This window comes from Triturus cristatus, chromosome 2_1 (genome assembly GCF_964204655.1).
Source record: "Triturus cristatus chromosome 2_1, aTriCri1.1, whole genome shotgun sequence".
NCBI classification, from domain to species: domain Eukaryota; kingdom Metazoa; phylum Chordata; class Amphibia; order Caudata; family Salamandridae; genus Triturus; species Triturus cristatus.
Genome location: NC_140581.1, coordinates 1,044,954,944 through 1,044,978,249, shown reverse-complemented (window position 1 = coordinate 1,044,978,249; position 23,306 = coordinate 1,044,954,944). Strand labels below are relative to the sequence as shown.

The 23,306-nt window shown below is 49.1% G+C and overlaps 1 protein-coding gene across 3 annotated transcripts in view; it reads right to left on the bottom strand.

The window, feature by feature from the left end:
- Window positions 1-23,306, bottom strand: part of FAM13A (family with sequence similarity 13 member A) — a 927,448-nt gene that overhangs the window by 729,498 nt on the left and 174,644 nt on the right. For all 3 annotated transcript variants that reach the window (XM_085635480.1, XM_085635470.1, XM_085635487.1), the window contains one exon: window positions 22,960-23,140. In XM_085635480.1, coding sequence (XP_085491606.1) covers window positions 22,960-23,140 — 181 coding nt within the window. The remainder of the gene's footprint in view (window positions 1-22,959; window positions 23,141-23,306) is intronic.

The following is a 23,306-nucleotide window of genomic DNA, read 5'->3' as shown; positions in this document are numbered from 1 at the left end:
CAAACTAAGGGGGTCATTATGATGGCGGAAGGACCGCCACCACCGGCCAAATTAGGATGTCGGTGGGTACCGCGGCGGACGCAAAGTCTGCCTGCTGCTCTTCTGCCGGAGGCAATCGCACCGATTGCCTGGCAGACGGTGAAGGGCCCCATAAATGGTGGCGGTGTCTAGCAGGCACGGTCCACCATATCAGGATGTGGGTTTAGGAAGGCCTTTCGAAGGCTGGCGGGGATAGGGTTTGGGGGCCCGTTGCAGGCCCCCCTGGGGGTGGGGGTCGCTGCACAGGGGGGTACCTCATTTCCATGCACCAAGTGGCAGGCACCGCATAGGGCCTGCCACATAGTGCAGGGAAATGCTGTGCACACACTTATCACATTGCGTGCAGTGCTGCAGCCAGCAGCACTGCCCGCAATGTGAAAAGCCCAGGATGCGCCTGCCAGTATGGCGGGCCCATCCTAATTGCAGTGGTGGGACCGCCACACGTCTGGCGGGCGGACCCAGCACCGCTACGATGGCGGGCGGACTGATGTCCACCCGCCATCGTAATGAGCCCCTAAATACTTTATTTATTGAAAAGAATCAGTGTGATTGATGGGTGTAGTTTTGCACCCCAACCCCCAAACCTAATAAACAGGCAAAACCAAACAAAAATTCAAGGGTGTCAGATCCATGAGCTCACTCAAAGGTTAATAGACTTGGCCACAACAGATTCTATCCTGCTTGCGGTTGCTACAATTGACGCTGCTGAGGAGTTTGATAGAGTGTATTGTGCGTATCTTTGGGAGGCTTTGCCGATATTTGGTTATAGCTCATGATTTATCATAACTCTCCAGAAATTGTATGAAAATAAGTCTGCTAAATCTTATTAAATGGGGCATTGACAAAGAGCTTTGAAATCAGTACAGGTACAAGGCAGGGATGTCCTCTCTCTCCCCAACTTTTATAGATATATATATCGAGACATTTGCCCAATTGCTCAGAAGGCACCATCAAGTAACTCATTTCACCTGGCAGCACTTTGAATATAAGATACCCTTGTATGCCGAATTTTATATATTATACTTCGAATCCCGCAAAGACCATTCCAAGAGTAGAGAAGTTGGCAAAGGAGTTTGGGACGCTATCAGGATATTTAGTCAATACATCAGAGTCCGAGATTATGTGTTGGAATATAAATAATTGGGATGGAGAGGTTAAGTCAGAGATTAAGTACTTAGGTATATTAGTACAGTCTTTGGAGGTTCTTCCAACACTTAACTTAGGAAGGGTGGCAAAGGCAGTTGATCTATTGCTTACTAGCTGGAAGACCTTGCCCGTAACAATTTATGGGTGAGTAATTCTGATTAAAATGTCACTACTGCCTAAACTGATATACCTTTTTAATGGCATTCTGCTAGCATTTCCTGGATTGGCTTTAGCTAAACTACAAGGGAAGTTCACAAGTTTTATTTGGGGTTCAGGGGGAGCCAGGCTCTCCTGGAAGAGGTTGAGGTGGAGAGTGAGGAAAGGAGGCCTGGCGCTCCCAGATTTGAACCTGTATTGCATAGCCTTTCAATTTAAGAACTGCAGGATGCTTCTAGGGACTCCGGATAGTTCATCTTGGGGGAGGATGTTGGCTGAAATGAACGCAGAATGGAGAGTTACGTTTTTTACTTTATGGGTCAAAGTTAAGAAAACCTTGGGGATAAGCTATTAATCCGGAGTTTTCACCAATTTGGAATTCTCCTTTTTCGTTAAAAACTGTTTTGCACAGAGGTACCTGCTTTTTGTTTGTTTATTAAAACAAACCATTAGCTCCCAAACATCAGTTTGTCATTACATTATTTGGTTTTAATTTGAAATTCCAGTGATGCCAATTGTATGGCAAGGATTCTCACAATCATTGTGCCATGGTTGGCCACTATTATCTCACGAAGGCCCACACAATGCCAATCATGGGCAACATTAAGTCAGGGATGGGCACCATAATCCCAACCATGCCTAAAATATACCAAGGATGGTCATCATTATGACATGGAGGAGCCCATCATGCCCAGTAGGCCCTAACTTTATCAAGAATAACCCCTCATCTTTGGCGCTAGCCAAGATGGACGCATAACAGGCAGCCCTTCCGCGATCAACATAATCTGACTCTCATCCACCCCATTCTGAGAGTCGGGAGTCACAGGAGTAACAGGCAGTGGGTGATTCGCGCCTGGGGCGGAAGATGGGCCAAAAAAGATTGCTCTGAGAGGCCCAATGGAGTGAGGAGCAGCAGGCCTGCGAGCGGCCTGGCAGGGGACCCCAAACGCCGGCCTACCAACGGCAAAGCGAATCGGATCGAAGGTGAGATCTTGCGGACGCACGGGCGGCAAGCTCCAAGACCCACTCCGGAACAGAGTGTACAGAGAGGCCCATAAGACAAGGAGGTGAAGGGCCTGTGTGCGTCCCGGCGGGAGGCTGCGGAAGCTGGCAGCCCAGTGGACAATTGAACCAGCCTCTCATTAAGAGCCAGCAGATACCCAGGTGCGGGCTGCGATCTCCGTGCCCCTCTACCCTCCGGGCGCAGCTTTCATCGGTGGTATGCGAGGGCACCACTAGGTGCGGAAAGAGCTCCACAGGCCTATGCAGAGGCCGTAACTGACCCAGCGGTCTGCCTTTCATCCGGCTGGGGGGGGGGGGGGGGGGGGAGGCAGCAGCATATGGATTCATAAGCACAGGGTGCCAAACTGGTGCCACCTGTGAATCTCCAAGAGCGAGAGGAGATTCGACTGACGAGTGCCGGAGGCCTTGGGGCTGGAAGGCAATGAGGCCAGGTTGACGGGCGGTGGGAGTTGGCGTGACCGGACACTGTATCCCCCAGTGGGATCAAGTAGAGAGACGAGAGAGTCCAGGAGTAAAAGCCGACGACACAACCCCCTGCTTGCTTGACGGGAGGATAGCCAACCAAGGAGGAGGAGAGGTTGCCTGATGCATGCCAGGCACACCCTGCATGGGGTCGAGCGAGATCTGCAGGGGACAATGGTAAGAGATGTGACAGATGAAGGCTCCAAGCAAGTGAAACTCCAGAGTTCGGAACGTGGAGCAGGTCCTGGGTGACGCAGGCTCATATAGGGCTGTAGGATGATTGATGCAGCGGTGCTCCTTGGAGAGACTGTGGTATTGAGCCGGCGGTGAGACCAGACTCGGTGGCATTGGCGGGAGGGCCCTCTCCAGGTCACGTCTCCATCTACTGGGGCCATGGAGGCACCCCCTCTGGCTACCCCAGCGGGCAACTTCACACAGAACTGAGAAAGGACTGGGGCCAGGGCAGAGGGTATAGCCAACTTCCCCCCATGCTCGGAACGACATGCGGCCCAAGGGTGTCCCCCGCCCCAGACCAACAAGTTGGACAAGTACGCGGTAACAAGGAAGACAATGACAGAAGGCGCTACAGCACCAGACACTCAAGAGATGGCGGAACCGTCCATGGGGGCCATCATGACCACAATCGAGATCTAGGAACAACCCTAGAGTCCAAAATGGACAAGGTCACTATCGAGGTGACACTCCTGCGGGCAGACATGAATAAGACATCCGAATAGGAACTGCAATCCGCCACCAAGAAAATGGAAGAGCGGATTCACCAGCTTACACATCACCACAAGATAATGGCGGCGAAAATGGAAGATCAGGAGGGGCGGGCCCAGAGAAATCACATTAGGGCGGTGGGATTTCCAGGGGGGGAGGGGGCCCAAGGATAGATCTATTCCTGGAGGACGTCATAGTGAACCATCTGCAGCCCAAAAGACTCTTGACCCTCTTCTTGGTGGAAAGGGCGCACTGGGCACCGATACCACCGCCAAAGCCAGGGGCCCGCCCAAGGACTATTATTGCACAGATCCTCAACTATCGAGATCGCGACTCAATTTTACAAGCCGCTTGAATCAAGGATGACTTGCCACTTGAAAACACAAATCATTAGTTTCTTTCCGGACTTCACCCTCATGTTTCAATGCCAAGGACGCACATTCCAGGAGGTCAAAAGAGCACTGCGGTCTGAGGACATCCAATACAGGATGCTCTTTCCAGCCAAACTCAGAGTGCTAGACAATGGCAAATCTTGGTACTTTAGGTCGCCTGATGAGGTATGGGGCTGGCTGGAAGAAGGAAGAGCAGCCAACGAACTTCCGCGACAGGGAAGCAGCCGAAGACACAGGGACCCAAAAGACTTGGTGCAAGAGGAACGCCGCTCTGAGAGCTCAGGAGAAGCCCTCTTCTAGGGGCTGAGCTCCCGAGTCAGAATGAATGAAAGAGTCAGAGGGAGGGCAAGGGGTGGGGGGGGCAGGTCTGGAGGGCCTCAGCCAGAAACGAAATGTTACTGATCACAAGAATTGGCGAAAACATTGGGAGGCATGGCTGGTACACCAATGCCCTCCACATCTGACTGTGGTACAGAAGTAGAGTCTTCAATATTGTAGTGCTAAAGGACAAGTATCAGAAACGGATAAAGAAAGGTGAGCAGGTCGGGAGGAGCCTAGCGCGCAACCAAGATGGCCGCGTAGGTGCGAGGCTCCCGAGGACCTCCGCGACCTCCTGAATAAATCCTGGAAATATCCTGTCCTTGTTAAGGGGACTGTGTCGGGGAACCCGAGCTGAGGCACTACCCGTTTTTTGGGCTCGAATCGGACCCCGAACACCGGTGGGAACATCGACTGAAGGTTGCGGCCTTCTCCTCGCCGGCCCCCCGGATTGGAGTAGTGGCGCGATCCGGGGACAAGGTGAATAACAGCGGCGAGCGGGGCTGGGCGACTCGCGCACCCCGCACTTTCACTTTCGCTTTTGCGCCCTCCTTGCTCTCTGGCGAGGTCGGGCTGCGGAGCGGGGTGCGGTGGTGTGGCCTTGTCCAGGTACCCAGCTGGCCCGCCGGCGGTGGGTCGACCCGCGGCTCTGTGGTCGCCCCCTTGACACCCGTGATCTGGTGTGACGGCCCGTTTGGAGATCTTGGCGCGACGGTGGAAGGGCCAGCATGGCCACCAAACAAGATGGCGACCGGGCGAAGGTGAAGACGACCCGCCGTGGCACGGCGCACCAGGCCAATAGTATGGACCGCTACACGCTCCAAAAGGGTTCTCCGGAGACAACGCGGTCATCCCCGGTGGGACCGACGGAGACACCTGCCCATCCAGTGGATCTAACCCTCCGGGACGTCATGGGCGCCATCGCTGAACTGAAGGCCTCAGTGGACCAGCGTTTTGATACCTTGTCGCAAAAAATTGACTCGGTCCTGGTGGATGTGGGCCTTGTGAGGGCGGACTTGTCAAAGACGAACGACCGAGTCGATTCCCTGACCCACACCACAACGAGCCTCACGACTGACGTGGTGGCCCTCCAGAAGGAGGTGCGCCGGCTTGGCCAGGCGAGCGCCCTGATGGACCGGCGACTGGAGGATTCCGAGGGACGCGCCCGGAGGAATAATATCCGCATTATTGGTGTGCCGGAGGGACGTGAGGCGGAGGCGGCGGATCTCTTCGTGGAAGACTTGATCCTGACCCATCTCCAGCCCCGGGGGCTGAGTAAGTTTTTTGCGGTGGAACGTGCCCACCGGGTCCCTGGGGGCCGCCCTAAGACCGGTGCCCCGCCGCGGCCCCTTATTGCCCGAATCTTTAATTTTCGGGACCGAGATGCCATCCTCCAGACCTCCAGGCAACAGGGACCGGTCAGGTTGGACAACATGGACGTAAACTTCTACCCAGACTTTACCCCGGCAGTCCAGAAGCAGCGGCAGAGCTTTATTGGCATCAAACGTCGTTTAAGGGACCTAAATCTTAAGTACTCAATGCTCTTCCCGGCTAAGCTGCGGGTGGAGGTGGATGGTCGCACGCACTTCTTCGACCGGTCCGAGGCGGCTGGGGACTGGTTGGACACCTTGCCTGGGGATCGGGGCCGGGGGGGTGGGGGGAGCGCAGCTGGCGAGGAGGGCCCGCTGGATCAGAATTGAGGGGTGACTGTATTGCCTTACTCGGGACATTGTTCCTTCACCACATACTGCTTCTGTAGGTTCCCCTCCCATGGAGGTCATGTGGGGTCTGCTGGGGGCTTCCCTCCTCCTCTGGGGGACTAGTTAGTATTTAGCTATGGGGCGACAGGCACACTGCACTTTGGGGGGGCTGTCTGGGCTCATGCAGGGGTGCAGGGAGGGGGGAGTTTTGTTGGGACCGGGGGGTGGGGGGGGTGTGTTGTTTGTTCGTACCGCAAGGCAATCCTGCAACTGTTTTGTTGTCTTTAGACTGCTCGGTGGGGGACGACCGATTGTTTCGACGTATGATGGGGGGTAGGGACTTGACTGTGTTGTCATGGAATGTTAACGGCCTGGGGGATAGGATTAAGCGTGGTGTGGTCCTGCAGTATTTAACACGTATTTCCCCAGATGTTGTCTTTCTGCAAGAGACGCACCTTATAGGTAACACCTTTCATGCCATGAATCGGAGGGGATACCGTTTGGCGGCCCACTCTGGCTTCACCTCAGGCTCGCGGGGGGTGGGTATTATGGTTAGGAACTCGCTCCCGTTGGAGATTGATGAGGTGCACCACGATGAGAGGGGACGTTACACTGCTCTGGCGGGACGTATGGAGGGTAGAGTGTTCAGTTTTGTGTCGGTGTACGTCCCGCCTGGGCTACAGGCCACTACATTTGCGGACCTGGGGCGCCTCCTTCTGGAACTTCCGAGTGGCCTATTGGTGGTTGGAGGGGACTTTAATGCGGTTGTTTCTGGATCTATGGATCGCCATCCCCCTAGGGACCTCCCCCGGGCACAGGCGTGGCTGCCTGGCCTTTTAGACACACTGGGCCTGGTGGATTGTTGGCGCTTAAAGCATCCCGTATTGCAACAATACACCTTCCACTCGGGGGCCCATGGTAGTCTTTCGCGGCTTGATTACATCCTTGTCCCAGCGGCCCATGCGGGGAGGGTGGGAGAGGTGCGCCATCTGGCACGGGGTATTTCAGACCACTCCCCATTGTTGTTGCATTTCGATGTCTTCCCGAGGGGGGATGGCAGGGTGGCCCCGATTAACGCCTGGTATCTGCGCGACCCCACCATTCGTGCCGACTTGATCACATCCTTGCAGCGCTATTTTGAGGAGAATGTGGGGTCGGTCCCATCTGCCATCTCCCTATGGGAGGCTTTCAAAGTGGTTCTTAGAGGGGAGGCCCTCTCCTTTATTGCCAGTGCCCGGCGGCGTGAGCGGGAGGAGGTGACCCGGGTGGAGGCCGAGATTGCGGAATTAGAGGGTGACCTGGGGAACGGGGTAACAGACGCCAGGTTACATGTTCTGCAGTTAAAGCAGGCGGCCTACCGGGCCCTCGTCACGGAGGCGGCCAGGGGCCTTGGTAGAGAGCAGCAGGGGCGCTTGTATGATGTGGGTGATAAGGCCGGTAAATTGATTGCGTGGTTGGATAAGAGAGAGAGAGCGAGCCGAGTGGTGCCTTTGATTGAGAGTGTGGATGGTGCGTGTGCCACGGAGCCGGAAGCCATTGTCTCCTGTTTCGCGGATTATTTCCGCGGAGTCTACTCCCCTGCTTCTCCCTGTTCGGAGGCGGACTCCCGTGCCCTGCTTCGGGATATTGCACTCCCCTCCCTTACGGCGGAAGACAGAGATTCGCTGGACGTCCCTCCCACCTCGGACGAAATTGCCTCGGCTATTCGCTCGATTTCATCCGGCAAGGCCATGGGCCCGAATGGCATTCCCATTGAGCTATATAAGTTACGCCCGGATGTGCTGGCACCCCACCTGCGAGCGATGTTCCTCGCGGCCCACTCGCAGGGCTCCCTCCCGCCGGACCAGCGTCTGGCCACAATTGTGGTAATCCACAAGGAGGGGAAGCCCCGTGAACGGGTCACATCCTATCGGCCGATTTCGCTTTTGAACGCGGAGCCCAAAATCCTCGCCAAGGTGTTGGCTAACCGGTTGGTTGGCGTGGTGGGCGATTTGGTCCATCAAGACCAATCGGGCTTTATCCCACACCGCAATACGGCTCTTAATCTACGGCGCTTGCACGGCGTGCTCGCGCGTGTCCCATTTGTGCGGGAGCCAGCCATCTTGGCGTCCTTGGACGCCACCATGGCGTTTGATACGCTCGAATGGCCATATCTCTGGGCGATGCTCGCGAAGTTTGGGTTTGGCCCGGGTTTCATCAGCTGGGTCAAATTACTATATTCGGGCCCGATGGCGCAGGTGGTGGTGAACGGGCGTGTGTCGACCCCGTTCGCGCTGGGGCGGGGCACGCGACAGGGTTGTCCCCTGTCGCCTCTTCTGTTCGCCCTGGCCCTGGAGCCCCTGGCGGAGTGGCTGCGGTGGCACCCTTCCATCCGTGGTCTCCGCTGGACCCCCGAGCACGAGGACCGCGTGTCCCTCTACGCGGACGATATCCTTTTGTATCTCGCCTCCCCGCGCAAGTCCCTGATCGTCCTAGTTGATGTTTTGCGCTCCTTCGGTCGCAACTCAGGCCTAGTCATTAACTGGGCGAAATCCTGCGTCTACGTGCTTTCCGGGGAGGCTCCGGTCCTGCCGCGGGACTGCCCGATCCAGATTGCCTCCCAGGGTTTCCGGTACTTGGGTATATATATCACTCTTGACCCGGAGGCCCGCTATGAGCGGAATCTGCTGCCCCCTCTCCAGCGTTTGAAGGAGGATGTGGTGCGCTGGCGGCGTCTCCCGCTCTCGCCGCTCGGTCGAGCGGCCTTGTTTAAAATGATGTCCCTGCCGCGCTTCCTCTACGCCCTCCAGAACACTATGGATATGGTCCCGGCACGCTACTTTCGTGAGGTGGAGGGCCTTCAGCGGCGCCTGTTCTGGGACGGGAGGCCGCGTATTGCTCTGGCTAAACTGACGCTCCCGTGGTACGATGGAGGGGTCGCCCTCCCGGACATTAAACGGTATTACTGGGCCTCCCAGCTAGCTGCAATTAATCATGGCCTTTACGGGCCCGCCCTGAACCCGGCATTCGAGATGGACAAGATGCTCCTGCCCGGTGGCGATTACAATCGAGCGCTGTACTCTGGCGCGCCTGACTCCCGTCTGACGGGACCGACGCGTGTAATGGTGCGGGTTTGGCACGCGGCTAATGCAGCTATGGGGTGGAAGGACCGTTTGACCCGGGCGTCTCCACTGTATGCCTCTGAGAGACTGGGCTCCCTGTGGACATCGAAGGGCTTCGAGAAGTGGGACACGATCGGAATCAGCACAGTGGGGGATCTCTGGACGAGGGGGGGATTCAAAACTTTTGAGACGCTGCAGGCGGAGTTCCAGCTGCAGGGCAGTGAGTACTTTCGGTACCTGCAGGTCCGCCATGCGCTGGGCTCCGTCTTCCCGGATGTTGCATCCATTCCGGAGTCTTCCCCCCTGGAGGACAGAGTGCTGGATGGCCATGTCCCGGACAGCACGATCTCCCTCATATACAAGAAGCTGATTAATGATAGATCGTGCCTGTTAACTAGTCTACGCGAGGCTTGGGTGGCCGACGGGCTGGAGCTGGACGACGAGGATTGGATGTCCGCGGTGGCCTCTCCGAAAGAGGTGGCCATCCCGGCTCGCCTTCGTTTCGTCCAGCTCAAGATTCTTCACCGGGTCTACGTGACGGGGCCGAGGCTTCTACGTATGGGTTTTGCCATGGACGGACTGTGTAAGCGTGGCTGTGGTGCGTTGGCGACTTTTATGCATATACTGTGGGAGTGCCCGAAGGTGGAGCGATTCTGGCGTGGTGTGCATGAGGTCCTGCATGTGGTCACGCGTGTAGCGCTGCTGCCCGAAGCGAGGAGGTGCTTGTTGAATGTATGGGAACCGAATGACTACTCGGTTCCGCAGACGCGGTGGGTGACTCTGGGATACATGATAGCGAAACGTGATATTGCTCAATTGTGGGGATCCCAGAGGCCCCCTGCGGTGTCGGCCTGGAAAGAGCACATGGATTGGTGTATGTTCCGTGAAAGGGTGGTGTATGTGGCGAGGGGCAAGCCTGGGGCGTGGGTGAAAATCTGGGGCCCCTGGAACGCCTACCGTGGGGGCATTTGTGAGCCACCACAGCTGCCGGCTGCCTCGCCTGCTCCGTCTCCCTAGCTGGACCCTCTTGCTCGGCCGCGGGCACGCGGCCCCCCAGTCCTTGATCTCCTCCCATCCCCCTCTTCAGATCTTTCCTGCCAGTCTGGATCCCCCACTATGGAGCAAGTGTTGTCATCTTGAATCTCGGGTTGCCTTGCGGTTGTGGTTTTTTGTTGATGTTGTTAGTCCTTAAAATGAAACCGTACTCTGTGGCAGGACGCCGTGAGGCCTGCACCGTTGATTACTCCTGTGTTTCTACTGTACACCGCTGAGAGACCTTTACTGTGTGTATGTACTATATTTGTGATGCTTTAGCGGCCGGCCGTGCGGTTGTAGGCCCATACCTGTAACCTTTTTATGGATGCAATAAACGGTTTCAAAAAAAAAAAAAAAAAAAAAAAAAAGAAAGGTGAGCAGGAGGGCTTCCCTCGGTCTATAGGCGTCAGGGCTAACCAACCCCAAGTTATAGACTAATGGTTTCAGTTGGGCACCAGGCGCTCTGCAAATTGGGGACGTGGGTAGTTTTAAACCTACAGTGCAGGGTAGCAGGGTGGGGGGGGGGTCAATAGGATTGGGGCTGTTTTACACAGTTTAAAAGTTATGGTTATTCTATGGTTCATGCGATCCACTTCTGAGACAACACACCAAGTGCATTATGTAGGGCAATACCAAAGGTACAGAGGGGCTGGGTGGGCACGTGGGAGGGGGGATGGGTTGTCAAATTCTTAATTTTTGACATGGCATCACAACCCCTGGCTACACTGAAAATTATGGCATGGAATGTCAATGGTTTGGGGGACAAAATGAAGAGGACTGTGGTTCTATAATACCTTCATAGGCATTCCTCTGACCTGGTCTTCCTACAGTAGACGCACCTACGAGGCAACCACTATTTAGCACTCAATAGGTTTGGGTACACCCTTCTAGCACACACAGGTTTTACATCCAGCTCTCGGGGTGGCGATTCTAACAAGGAATGCAGTACTTATTCTGACAAATCGTATTTGGCAGGTCTCACTGTGTCGGTTCTTGGCGATTGCTCGGACGTGGGAGAGGTGGAATCTGAACATGTGTTCCACATACATCCTGCCAAAACTCCATGCATATACCTTCCCTGAGCTCAGCAAAACACTGTTAGATATGCAGTCTACTCATAATAGGAGGAGACGCAAAAGCAGTGATGACCCCTGACCTCGATAGGACCATAGGGACAGCTCGGGGTGGGAAGCCATCTCCCCTAAGGTTGTTCACAGAAGCAATGGACCTTTCGGACGTCTGCAGACTCCACAACCTGACCAACAGACAATACACACACGTTTCAGCAGCACATGGTAGTGGGACGCGGCTACATCACCTCTTTACACAATCCATACACGTGGGGCATTTCCGTAGGGTGCAACATAAAGCAAGGAGTAAATCCGACCTCTTGCCGATAGAAGTCCAATTTCAGGGTCCCACTAGAGACTATCCCATGCCACCGCACCTAGCCCCCTGGTACTTTAAAGACAAAGAAAAGTTCAGAGGCCGAACCCAATTGTACTTTAGCGAAAACGCTGGGTCTGTGGCATCAGGCAGTACCCTCTGGGAAGCATACAAAGCGGTGGCCCAGGGCTATGTGCAGGCAGAGATGGGAGGGCAGAGGATGGAGAGGAGAGCCATTGATGAGAAACTGGAAAGGGACATAGAGACCTTAGAAAGATCGCCACTATGCAATGGGGCAGTTGACCCTGAAGTGAAACATAAGGAATGCCTCAAACAAAAGGTATTTAGAGACATAGAGGAAGACGCGGCACACAAACATGCAATGGCCACCCAGAGGCGCTATACGACCTGGGATACTAGGCAAATAGGCTTATTGCAGACAAGGTAAATAGGCTTATTGCATGGCTGGAAAGGAGAGATCGGGAACGGAACTGGGTTGCGGAGATTCGAGAGACAGATGGTGGGGTACGAAACTCAGGCAAGGAGATAGCTGAAGCCTTTGCGTCCTATTATGAGACACTATACCAATCAGCAACAACTACAACTGGAGAGGAGAGTGCTGAACTGCTAAAAGATCTCTCTCTGGTAACACTCTAGTGGGAGGACAGAGATGACATCGAACAAGACCTGAAGAAAGAGGAATTAGAAGGGGCCACCCAAGACCTACAATCAGGAAAAGCCACATGTGTAGCATTAGTGGTGGCACAACCGATGTTAGATATGTTTCATACAGCGCTGCAGGAGGAGAGCCTACCTGAGGACCTGAGAATGGCCATGTTTGTGGTCATCCCAAAGAAAGATAAACCACTGGAGCAATGTGGCTCCTATCGGCCCATTTCGTTACTTAATTTAAAAACAAGAGTTTCTTGCAGAGGTATTATCCAATCGCCTTAACCCCAATATCTCCCAAAATAATTCACCCAGATCAGATAGGTTTTATGGCCCAGAGAAGCACCAGGCTGAATCTCCGATGCCTGTATGGTGTTATGCACGGGACAGCGACGCTCTCAACAGAACCTGCGGAGGTGCCGTCTCTAGACGCCTGCATGGCGTGCGACAGCATTGAATGGCCCTATTTAGAAAAGGATGGGCTTCCGCCCCAAATTTTGTGCTTGGGTCAGTCTGCTGTACCGTAACCCAATGGCTTGAGTTTGTGTAAACGGATCAGTCTCCAGATCTTTTGCATTGCACAGGGGCACACGTCAGGGGTGACTCCTATCTCCTATGATCTTTGCAATAATGTTGGAACCACTCGCTCCGTGGGTCCGGAAGGACCCACTAATCCGAGGTATTGATATGGGGGGCGCGTGGGAGGAACGTATTTCCTTGTACGCTGATTACGTATTATTATACGTACGCAAACCCAGGTAGGCGATCCACAGAATTATCAACATACTCTGCCTCTTTGGTAGCAATTCGGTTACCAGACAAACTTGGAAAAATCACTCATTTTTAGTTTAACTGGCGATATCCCGCAGCTCACTAAGGAATGTAAGGCTCTAATACGATAAGCCGCAGCTCACTAAGGAATGTAGGGCTCTAATACAACGGGACCACTTTGAATATCTCAGCATCTGTATCACAGAATCAGACAAAGAATTCCTAAACCTAAATATACAGGCTCAACTAGTGAGATTGCGTGAGGATATAACACATTGGAGTAAATCACCAATACCCCTCATGGGTAGAGCTGTGTTATTCAAAATGATGGTCCACCCCTCAGTTGCTGTATGCACTGCAGAATACCTTCTGCAAGATACCGGAGACTTTTTTCCGGGTAATTGAAGGGGAGCAACATAATCTACTGTGGGAGGGTGGCACTCTGTGCATAGCACCACGTAAGCTGCAACATGGGGTCTTCAAGGGTGGTCTGGTTGTACCAGATTTTCGGAATTACTATATGGCGGCCTTGCTCATTAACATCAATGGATGGGCCTTGTGCCCCCCTCTGAGCCAGCATACCTGGTTGATCAACGTGCAATGGGGGGAAGGGGGTTACGCTTCAATTCTGTATCAAAAGAGTCGGTGAGGTCCCTGCCTACGCATACACAGACTGGGGTGCGAGCATGGCACACTGCCATTAAGTTGCTGGGATGTGCATTGCGACTGACCCAACAATTCCTGCTCTGGAAAAGCAATGCCCTGGTTGAGGTGGGAAGTGTGCAGGGCTTCCGCAGATGGAGCCTTATCGGCATAGAAAACCTCCGAGACATTTGGAGGAGTAGGGCCATGCTGACCTTTGCTGAACTCCAGACGGAATACCAAATGACGGACGGAGAGCGATTTCGTTACCTGCAATTGAGGCATGCTGGGCATTGCCATGTATCAGAGGGGGAGGTATAGCCGAAATATTCCCCGCAGGAACACCGATTATTGCTGGACCCAATAATAGATAAGGCGGACTCTTTCACATATCGAAAAATAATGAAAAATCTTCCTGGCCCCCTAGGTACGCTAAGAGAAGCATGGGAAACGGATGTGGGGTTACTGGAGGACGCCGACTGGCTAGAAGTGATTCAGAGTCGAGTCCGAGGGAGGTGGCCATACGCGCGCGGTGCAAATTAATTCAACTCTGTGTACTGAACAGGTTGTATGCTTTCAGAACACTCCAACACAAGCTGTGTAGATGTGAAACAGGTCACTGCGTCATGGGGTGTAGGGAGATGGGTACATTCTTTCACACTATCTAGGCATGCCCTAAAATTCAGCAATATTGGGCGGAAATAGTTGGGGTCATGTCTGAGGTAACGGGCCCACACATACAACTTGACGCACGGTGGCATCTCCTGGGGGTCTCGGGAGAGGACAGGTGGACCACACATATTAAGATTTGGCTCCCGTTGCAACAGTGATAGCAAAAAGGAATATAGCGAGATTATGGGGGTCACCGACCACAATGAGACTTAACAATTGGTAACAGGATCTAGACTGGTGCTGTCAGGCAGAGAGAATTGTGTATAAAAGCAGGGCTGCCCCAAAAAATGGGAAAAAATGTGTAGTCCATGGAAAAAATATAGGACTTGACGGTGTGGGGGATAGAGGGGAGGGAACAATGGGTGGGGGGTGGGGTGCTAATGGGTGATTTGGGTGTCACATTCATGAACTGAACAGATGTATGGAAAAGCATACACCTTGCTCCTATATTTGCCTAAAAGGTTTTGCTTCTCATCAATTGCCTGTCTTGGTAGATTGTGCATATATTTTAATAAAAAAAAGTTTAAAAAAAAAAGAATAACCACTCATGCCTAGGTGTAAGGGGCAGCAGCATCAAAAGAAGGTAAACCACAATATGCCAAGATTGGGCACCACTATGCCAGACGTGGGCCTCATCATGCCAGATATGAAAAATGACCACCCTTAGGTCAGGACTAACATTTTGGCCATGGTATTACAATAATCAAATGATGCCCATAACATGCCAAGAAATAGATTGTGCCAGGTTTTTACCTATTCATTTTGAAGGTTGCAAAATAAGTGATGGGTGTAGTACTTGTATTAATCTCAGTCACTGGCAATTACTCAGGCCACATCCCAGTCCATTGTTATTTTTCACACCATGTTCCACTATGTCTATTCATATAAACAGAAGAAGGAGAGAGGAAAAATAGCTTGCCAATACTTCCTCCCAACAATACAATCATAATACAAAAGTATAGCTAAGCATTTCAAGCCACAAAAATGAAGCTTGCTATGAATGTATGTTCAAATCACAATCTATAGCTGATTGGAAAAAACAGCCCTTTCCTAAAATTAGCAGCATGCTTCATCATCAGGCTTTAAACCCCGACATCAGTTCTGTCATGATGGGCTCAACCATTTAAAAGGGACCACTTAATAGTGTATGAAAGGGATCCGAGGTAACTATATTACCGGAAATAATATTATCTTGAAAAACCCCTCAATATTTTATTGCTTTTGTTTTTTTCCACAGACAAGATAAAAAATATAAGCATGGGAAAAGAAAATTAGTATCCTACAATCCTAATTTTTAGTCAACATGTTTCAGCTTTTTTAATTGCTACTAACATCAAGAAGATTTAATCAGGACTATATTATCCTTATCTGCTTCATATTCCCATGGTCTTCGTGTATAGTCAACACATAAACAAAACAAACAATAGTATGCAAAGATAATCACTCAGTATCTGGTCTCAGGGTTTTCCCCTGTACTCAAGTGCGAGAGACCTCACAAAAGAGGAGAGAGAGAACATCGACCAGAGATGACGATTCCACTTACTCAGCCCTTTCTTCTCTGCTATGCACCCACATATTTACCCAGAATCAGTGAAGGATAGCAGTAGTTTTGGCATAATCAAAACAGAATCCTCTCACCTCTTTAATTGTAGGCACTAATACATGCAAAGTAGGTTTGGCAGCACCTGTTACTCAATACATGGCCATATATCATCTGGCTGAGTAAACTATGATGTAATTGGGCAAGTGTTGCAGTCCTTGCTGTCAGTCACACTGCATGTGTAACTACAAGGGGCCTAATTTAGATCTTGGCTGTCTTACTGATGTGGCTGCGGTCGCTAGTACTTCGCAGAGATGCCAGTCTTTCACCCGCCGAATTTAGGTGCATGCAGGCTGATTTGCCGTCCAAATCGATAGTGTTTCCCACTGCGGTCCCTGCAAACCGCCGTAAACGTGGTGGGCTCCAGTGTTGGTGAATACTACTCTGTCAGTGCGGCAGGTTCCCGCCGAGCCTATTTAGATTTCACAGAGGCAGTCTACTAGTGGCAGGTCCCAGATGGAGTGAGTCAATTGTAGTACGTGCTCAACAATACCCCATCCTTGTGGCCATTGGATGGATGCTAGTAGAACACACCTGATGTCCATTGGCCAAACGGAAACACCTGCATAACACACAATAAAACACACCCCACTTCAGACCATGATCCTTTGCCATTCCCGCTCCACCACAACTTTTGCTACTAGAGGCTTTGCGAGTCAAATTCTCCCCCGTCACCTGTCCCTTTAGCCCCTTTCATTTAGTACCTTGTGGGCATTTATTTAATTTAATAATATAATTTGCACAATGCCAGGCCCCAAAAATACACGTTTTACTGAGGGAGAATTGTCAGTCATGGGGGATAAAATCTTAAGAGTAGAGCCACAAATGTTTGGAGCCAAGTCTAAAATACACCTCTACCCCAGAAAAGACAAATGTGGACCAGAATTATCAACAGAGTGAATGCTGTAGCAAACAACCTGCGCACACAGTAGCAAATTAGGAAGAGTTGGAACAACCTGCAGGGGGGTAGGGGGCGTGTTCTCTGGCCTCCAAGCATCATGTGGAGGCCAACACGACTGGTTGTGGTTCTCCCAGGCCCCCAATACCATTCATGCCCTGGGAGGAGAAAGTCTTGCAGATCCTAAATACTGAAGGCTTGACAGAAATACCTGGTGGAATGGAGTCTGGTAAGTTAAACTTTGCAAAGTCTCAATCAACCTCAATGTCCTGTTTGTTCTCAACTCAGCTGTTGCCAATGTGTCCTCAAATATTTTCCTAACATACAAACTTCAAAGTATCAATATCAGATAATTTATATTATTTGTGTGAATGTATTCTGTATCTAAGATTGCAGGTGGATATCTCCATTACATGTCACATGATGGTAGAGTGCCCGTAAGTGTTACAACACCAAATAACACATTACCCACATGTGAGTCAAAAAGTAAGTATCTGGCCCATTTCCACTGCATATTTTCCACGGGTATGTCCCAGTAACCATTTTGCAAGTGTTGGGATGTTGTCTTTGAAATGACTACAACTACCATGATGCCCAGTTTCTGTTTCTCAAAAGAATATATCTATGTCATGTTGCACTTTCTCCCTTCCCTAACATATTTCAAGACATGGGAAAGTGTCATGTTGTGGTCAATTCCTAATCAATGTTCTCTTCGGAAAATGGTTTGTGTTGTTTTCTAAATGTTGTCCCGTTCTACTTAACCAATTGTATTGATGTCATGAATTTCCCTAATCAAACTGTGTTAACAGAAAATGTGTAAAGTATGCTAATTGCAATGCTGAATATAAGTGGTACTTGCAAAAATTGACACTGCATTGTTCACATTATGACTAATGCCAAACATCCATCCAAGTAGTGGAAATGTCTGTTTTGCAGTCTGCTAGGCCATGGAATTGTAAATTACACATTTCACCTTTCCACTGTGTTGAGCTGAAGGGTTGGGAGATACTAGGTATACTCCCTAATCACTTCATGAACATTTTAGAACATCTATTAACCTGCTGATTTAAAGTTGTACTGTTTGAAATCGATAAAAGTTAGGGTAATATGTGCAATACTACAGGGAGCTAGCATTACAATTTCTCTACCTATTTTGCCTTCAAGGTAACTGCATTGTTTGTCTCTAAAGATTTAAATATATAATACACACTTTTACTAATAAGAATGTTCTCCATTTTTCAATAGGTCAAACTGGCCGAGCAACTGAGCAGGTTCCAGTTACTGAAGAAACCTCTACTCCAGCCCATGATCAATATTTCGGTGAGGACAGCACTCCTGGTGATATGGAGGTGCTTGAGGAGCCTGGTACATCTGGTCAGTCTGAGCTGCTGGCTCCAGTGGCAATCTCTGCACCCACACCCACATCGACACCTACCTCCCACTGTGACATGGATCGTGTGTCCTCCAACTCATCCTGGGTGATGTTGAGACCACTCCAGCTCACCCAGGAATCAGTCAGATGGGCCACACTGGGCCAAGTGCACAGGGTAGTGGGCTTAGGGGTCGTGCGAGGGTGTTTGTGGGTCAACATACTGAGTCCACTGGGGTCACTAACACCCAAACCATCATTGCACAAGCCTTGGGAGCCTACCATCAGTCCCAAGACATGATGGACCAGGTTCTCACTGAGCTCCGGGAGATGAAGCAGCTGCAGAGTGATCACAACCAGCAGATGGAAGCCAAAGACTCAAATATGGGCTCCCTGATTGGAGTGCTGCAGGACATTTGCATCCACATGTACAGGGCTTTCCCACCAACATCTACCCCTTCCTCTGGTCCTGCAACATATGAGCATTCTACATCGGCCACAGCAAGGCTCTGCCACCTGGAGAATCACCTGCAGCCCCTCTAGCCCCTGCAACTGTGGACTGCTCCATCCTCCCCCAAGCCCCCGGATACAATATGTAATTTCAGCATCATCCGGGGCTGGAGAAGGCGCCAACGTAGGTGGGGAAGCATCTGGCCACTGTGGTTCCAGAACCGACACCGAGGGACACAGTGGCCCGTAGAGTGAGGGAAGTGCAGCGGAGACCACCAGTGACTGTACACCTACACATGGCCGCATGAGTTGAGCCAGGCTCCCTAAATGGGATAGAAGTAGGTCCTGGGGATCCAGAGACCTTGCTGATAGCCATATGGGCATTTAAAGTAGCTAACTATAGGCTGAGAGGTTCATAGTGGGAGCATTCGCCACAGGAAAGAGCCTCTGGTCCCTATGGTGGCATTTTATTGGTTAAAATCAGTTTTTAAATGAAAAACAGAAACTCTAAATCACAAGATACATGTAGTACAGGGGTTGTAAAATTCAATTGCTTTTAGGCATGAATAGATGAGTGAAAGGTAGTGCAACTGACAGGAAATATGAAGGAAGTTGTGAAAACTAGACTATGGGGTGCTGAAATAAGCAGGGCAGGGGTTATGACAATTTGCTGTAAAGACAATAAGTCAAAAAGTGCAACATAGAAAGGTACCATAGGGTTACAGTGTGCTCATTTTGATATGTGATTCACATACATTCCCAGGATTTTTTTTTTTAAAACATATTTTTATTGGCATTTCAAGGTTTCATTAACAAAGTACATCTGAATACAGAAATGGATTGTACTATTCTCCGTTTACCGGATGATACAATTTTAGTCGTACTCTGAGTAGTCCATTGGTCAGGCAACCGTGAGGCGCCAAAATCCGTGATTGCCATCTAAAACTGGGGTACCAAACTGGGAAGGTGGGTGTGGACTTCTGGGTACTGTTGTCAAGTAATGGTTCGGGGCGAGGCATACACATTGATCAGAGCAGTTGTACATTATTTGGGAGCATGGGAGACAGCTAAACTGAGGCAGTCTGACAACTTGTCGACAGGTGCGGTGTGGGGTACGGTGCAATGCACTAGCGATTCTGCGGGGACGCCCACATACATTCCCAGGATATTGACATTTTCCCTAGCCACACTTGTATGAAGTAGTAGTTTCTTCCTTCATAAAAACCTTGAAATAAGGGGAATATTAGTGCATTGTCCCACAATTTCTGCATCAGTCATCCTAGGATCATTCAGGCATATGTCTAGAAGTGCAGATAAGCATAGAAATGCATTACAGATATGGCAAGTTTGCATAAGCTTATTTCAGTGAAGATTTTAAAATAATTGACCCTGCATCACCTTGCCACTGTCTCAGTAATTGCAATTATATAGTGCTTACAATCCCTAAAAAGGCCTTGAAGCGCCTTTTGGCAAGTAGCCCACAACTCCGGAACCCAAAGTATTATTGGTGGATTAGTATAGGGAAACGTAAGCTATTAATTTGAGTGGTGGACATGGGAGTCTGTTAATTTGACTGAAAACGAATAAGGAGGGATAGAGGAGGGAAGAGACTAGAAAGTGTTATTTGTGAGTTTATATTAGTCAGATGAGGTTTATGATGAGTCAAAGGAGAGCTAGAGAAGAAAGGAGTCAAAGGCTTTAATGGCGATCATAGTAGTAGAATTAGGTTTCGGGTGAGTCAAGAAGTGAAAGGGAGGGAGAAGTTAAGAAAGGATCTTATTGAGATCATAATAGTAGAATGCGGTTTGAGTTGAGTCAGAAAGTGGAGGTAGAGCATATATTGAGAGAAGTAGAGGATTATAGGATGAAACAGTAGTGCGTTGGAGGGAGTTGACTTTTTTCTTCTTTCTTTCTACAGTAGGAGTAAAGTAATATAATATTATATATATATATATATATATATATATACATACATACACACACATATACATAACTACATATAAAGGGTATACATGTAGAATGAAGGAAAAAATCAGATTTGGCCAGTATGGCACTCATCAGTGAAACATCGCGAATATAGTATATGGCTTTTCTTCAAAACGTTAAATAGACTGGGACTTTCCATGCTTGGATTACACTTATACAGAAAACGTTTTCTAAATCTGGCCTAAAGATGCTATTTTCACTATTTTAACAGGATATATGTTTAGACTCTCGTCTTTTTACAGACAAAAACATTTAATTGGTGGGAGGGCGGGGGTGCAAGTTTGAAAAGCTGTAGCAGAGTGCTCAAACAATCAATAAGAAAAAGCAAATCTGGGTGAGTGATTGAGAGTGAAATTTGTCAACTACCTCCTAGGATGACAAACACAGTATTATAACTGTTGGCTTGGTCTCTTTCATTAAGTGCTCCATAGCATTGTGAGGAATGGGACGCAGAACACAAATGAATCTCTGCTTCATACCTCGATATCACCTCATCTTCCTTTTTGGGGATACACAAGGGCAATTTATTTCACCATTAAAGTGGTAAATGCTTTTTGACTAAATTGAATTGGAAACATGGAAGATGATAGTGCATGTCAACTCTCCACCACTCTCTTCTAGGCAACACATCCAGCCCATACCTAATCTGAACCTAGCACCTCCCGCCTCCACATGGATCCCCATTCTTCCAATGTTCTAGATCAAACCCTTTCCATATTCCCTACCCAGGTAACAAAAAATGAAGAGTCCCCTTACTGATACCGAGTTTGACCACCAAAGAATCTCCGTTTATGAAACTAACTCCCTTGCTCCGGAATCTCACAAGTACTTTTATCTTATTACACATAGCGTGAATCTGTAGACAAGAGGTCACAAAGAAACTAAATACTACTGAAGCAAAAGGTCTACAGGAAATCCCTTCTCTGCAGACTGCAACACCAAATACACTCATTACTTTTAGAACTGAGGATAAGCTCTGTGGCAGAACAAGTACAATTTATATATAAAGAAGAATTCAAATTCCTTCCAAGGCTTTATTTAAACATTTTGACTGCATAACTGTTTTCGTGCCTGTGCTAAACAGTTCTAACAATTTTACAAAAAAAAAATTAGTAAGGTGAATCCCTGAGTGAAACGGAAAGAGCAATTTCCCTGTAGTCCACTTGTAATTTCTAGCCGATAACCTTTGGTTAGCCAGAAACTCTGGCTGATTTGGACAAATAAGGAGCTCTTTAAACTATCCGATGTACTACATGTTATAAAAGAACAACATTCGAATATACAATAGTCAAAAATGCTATTCTATATATTAGGATGAGGCAGGAACAGCACACTATTTCCCATGGAATTGGTAGTTATAGTTCTTTCAGAGAAGATCAGAAAGTATTTTTCCCATGTGGCAACATTCACAAATTAAACAGCTTTCTGAATGCGCTTCAATAAAAGTAACCCTGATATATATAGCATAGAATCTGACAGTTCATGAGCCAAGACTTGACTTTAGGTACAATGAGCATAGAGTTTGCACAAGCAGGGGTAGTACTGTAACAAAAGAGTCTGCATTCTACAGGCTCTCTGTAAAAATGCCATCTGCAGACAGGATTGCGATGGGCAACTGAAAACTCTTTAGTAAGTGCACAACTTCACTAATCAAATACTATGACAATTTAGTTAATGTGGCTATGCAAAACATGTCTCTCAAAATCTGTAACTGCTTTATATGAGGTTCCAGATGGAGTTACTGATGGTGGTGAAAGCCTATAATATGACACTGCAACTTGGTCCAGCCTATTTTAACAACTATCCTTCCCATCAACACACAGATGGTACTTAGGATTGGAAAGGGTTTCCAAGCCACAGAAAGAGCCGAGACATCTACATCCAACTGTCTGGGCCTACTCTGAGCATACCCAGTGTTGCTGTGGTGCAATCAAGACTAATTTGTTTAGCTGTGTCCATTTGTTGAATGTCTTTCTGTTGGTTTATTTGTTTCATTGTATTTGCTTCCGTGTATTAGGTCATGTCTGGAACACAGTCGTATAAAAGAAATTTTAAGTGAAACGAGTAACATGTCAAAGTCATGTGTAAATATTACATTTTAACCTTTGCTCACGATTTCATACTAGCCGCTCTCATTTCCCTCTACCCAGGCTAAAAAAAGCCTCCATACGCAATCATGAATAAAGTGGTACAAAGGTCACTTAAATACAGTATGTGAAATCAAGATATGTCTTGGAACACTGCCATTTTTAAGAGTATTGTTTTACTGACACCTCAACGTGAGCCTGTAGCAGGCATGATCTGACTACACAAAAATTAAGTACAACATTAAGTACTCTTTTCAAAGTCGTACAAAATGAAATGCTATGGAATGACAGAATGCCCCCACCCGCAAAATAAAGAATGATTACATTGACTTACAGAAAACAGTTTGGCCCAAAGACTGTTGCAAGATTGAAAATATTCATTCGATTCTGTGAGTGGTGCTTGGCTACTTGCATCAAAAACTGACAAAGATACTTCAGCAGGCAATAGTGAATGTCAGGCAAGTCCAGCAGTAATTCCTTTAGTCCTTTCTCTCGTTCAGCTTCACTTCCATTTTCTAGGTAAAAAGACAATGGTTCATAAAATATGACTGTCAGAATTTCTTTTAAAACGCTACTACCACAACTCACTTAATCATTACTCTGCTTTCCTCCTAATTAAAATTAACCATTAGACAGAGCTCCTCACACTGTGCCATGTTGAGGTAGGCTTTACATACTTAA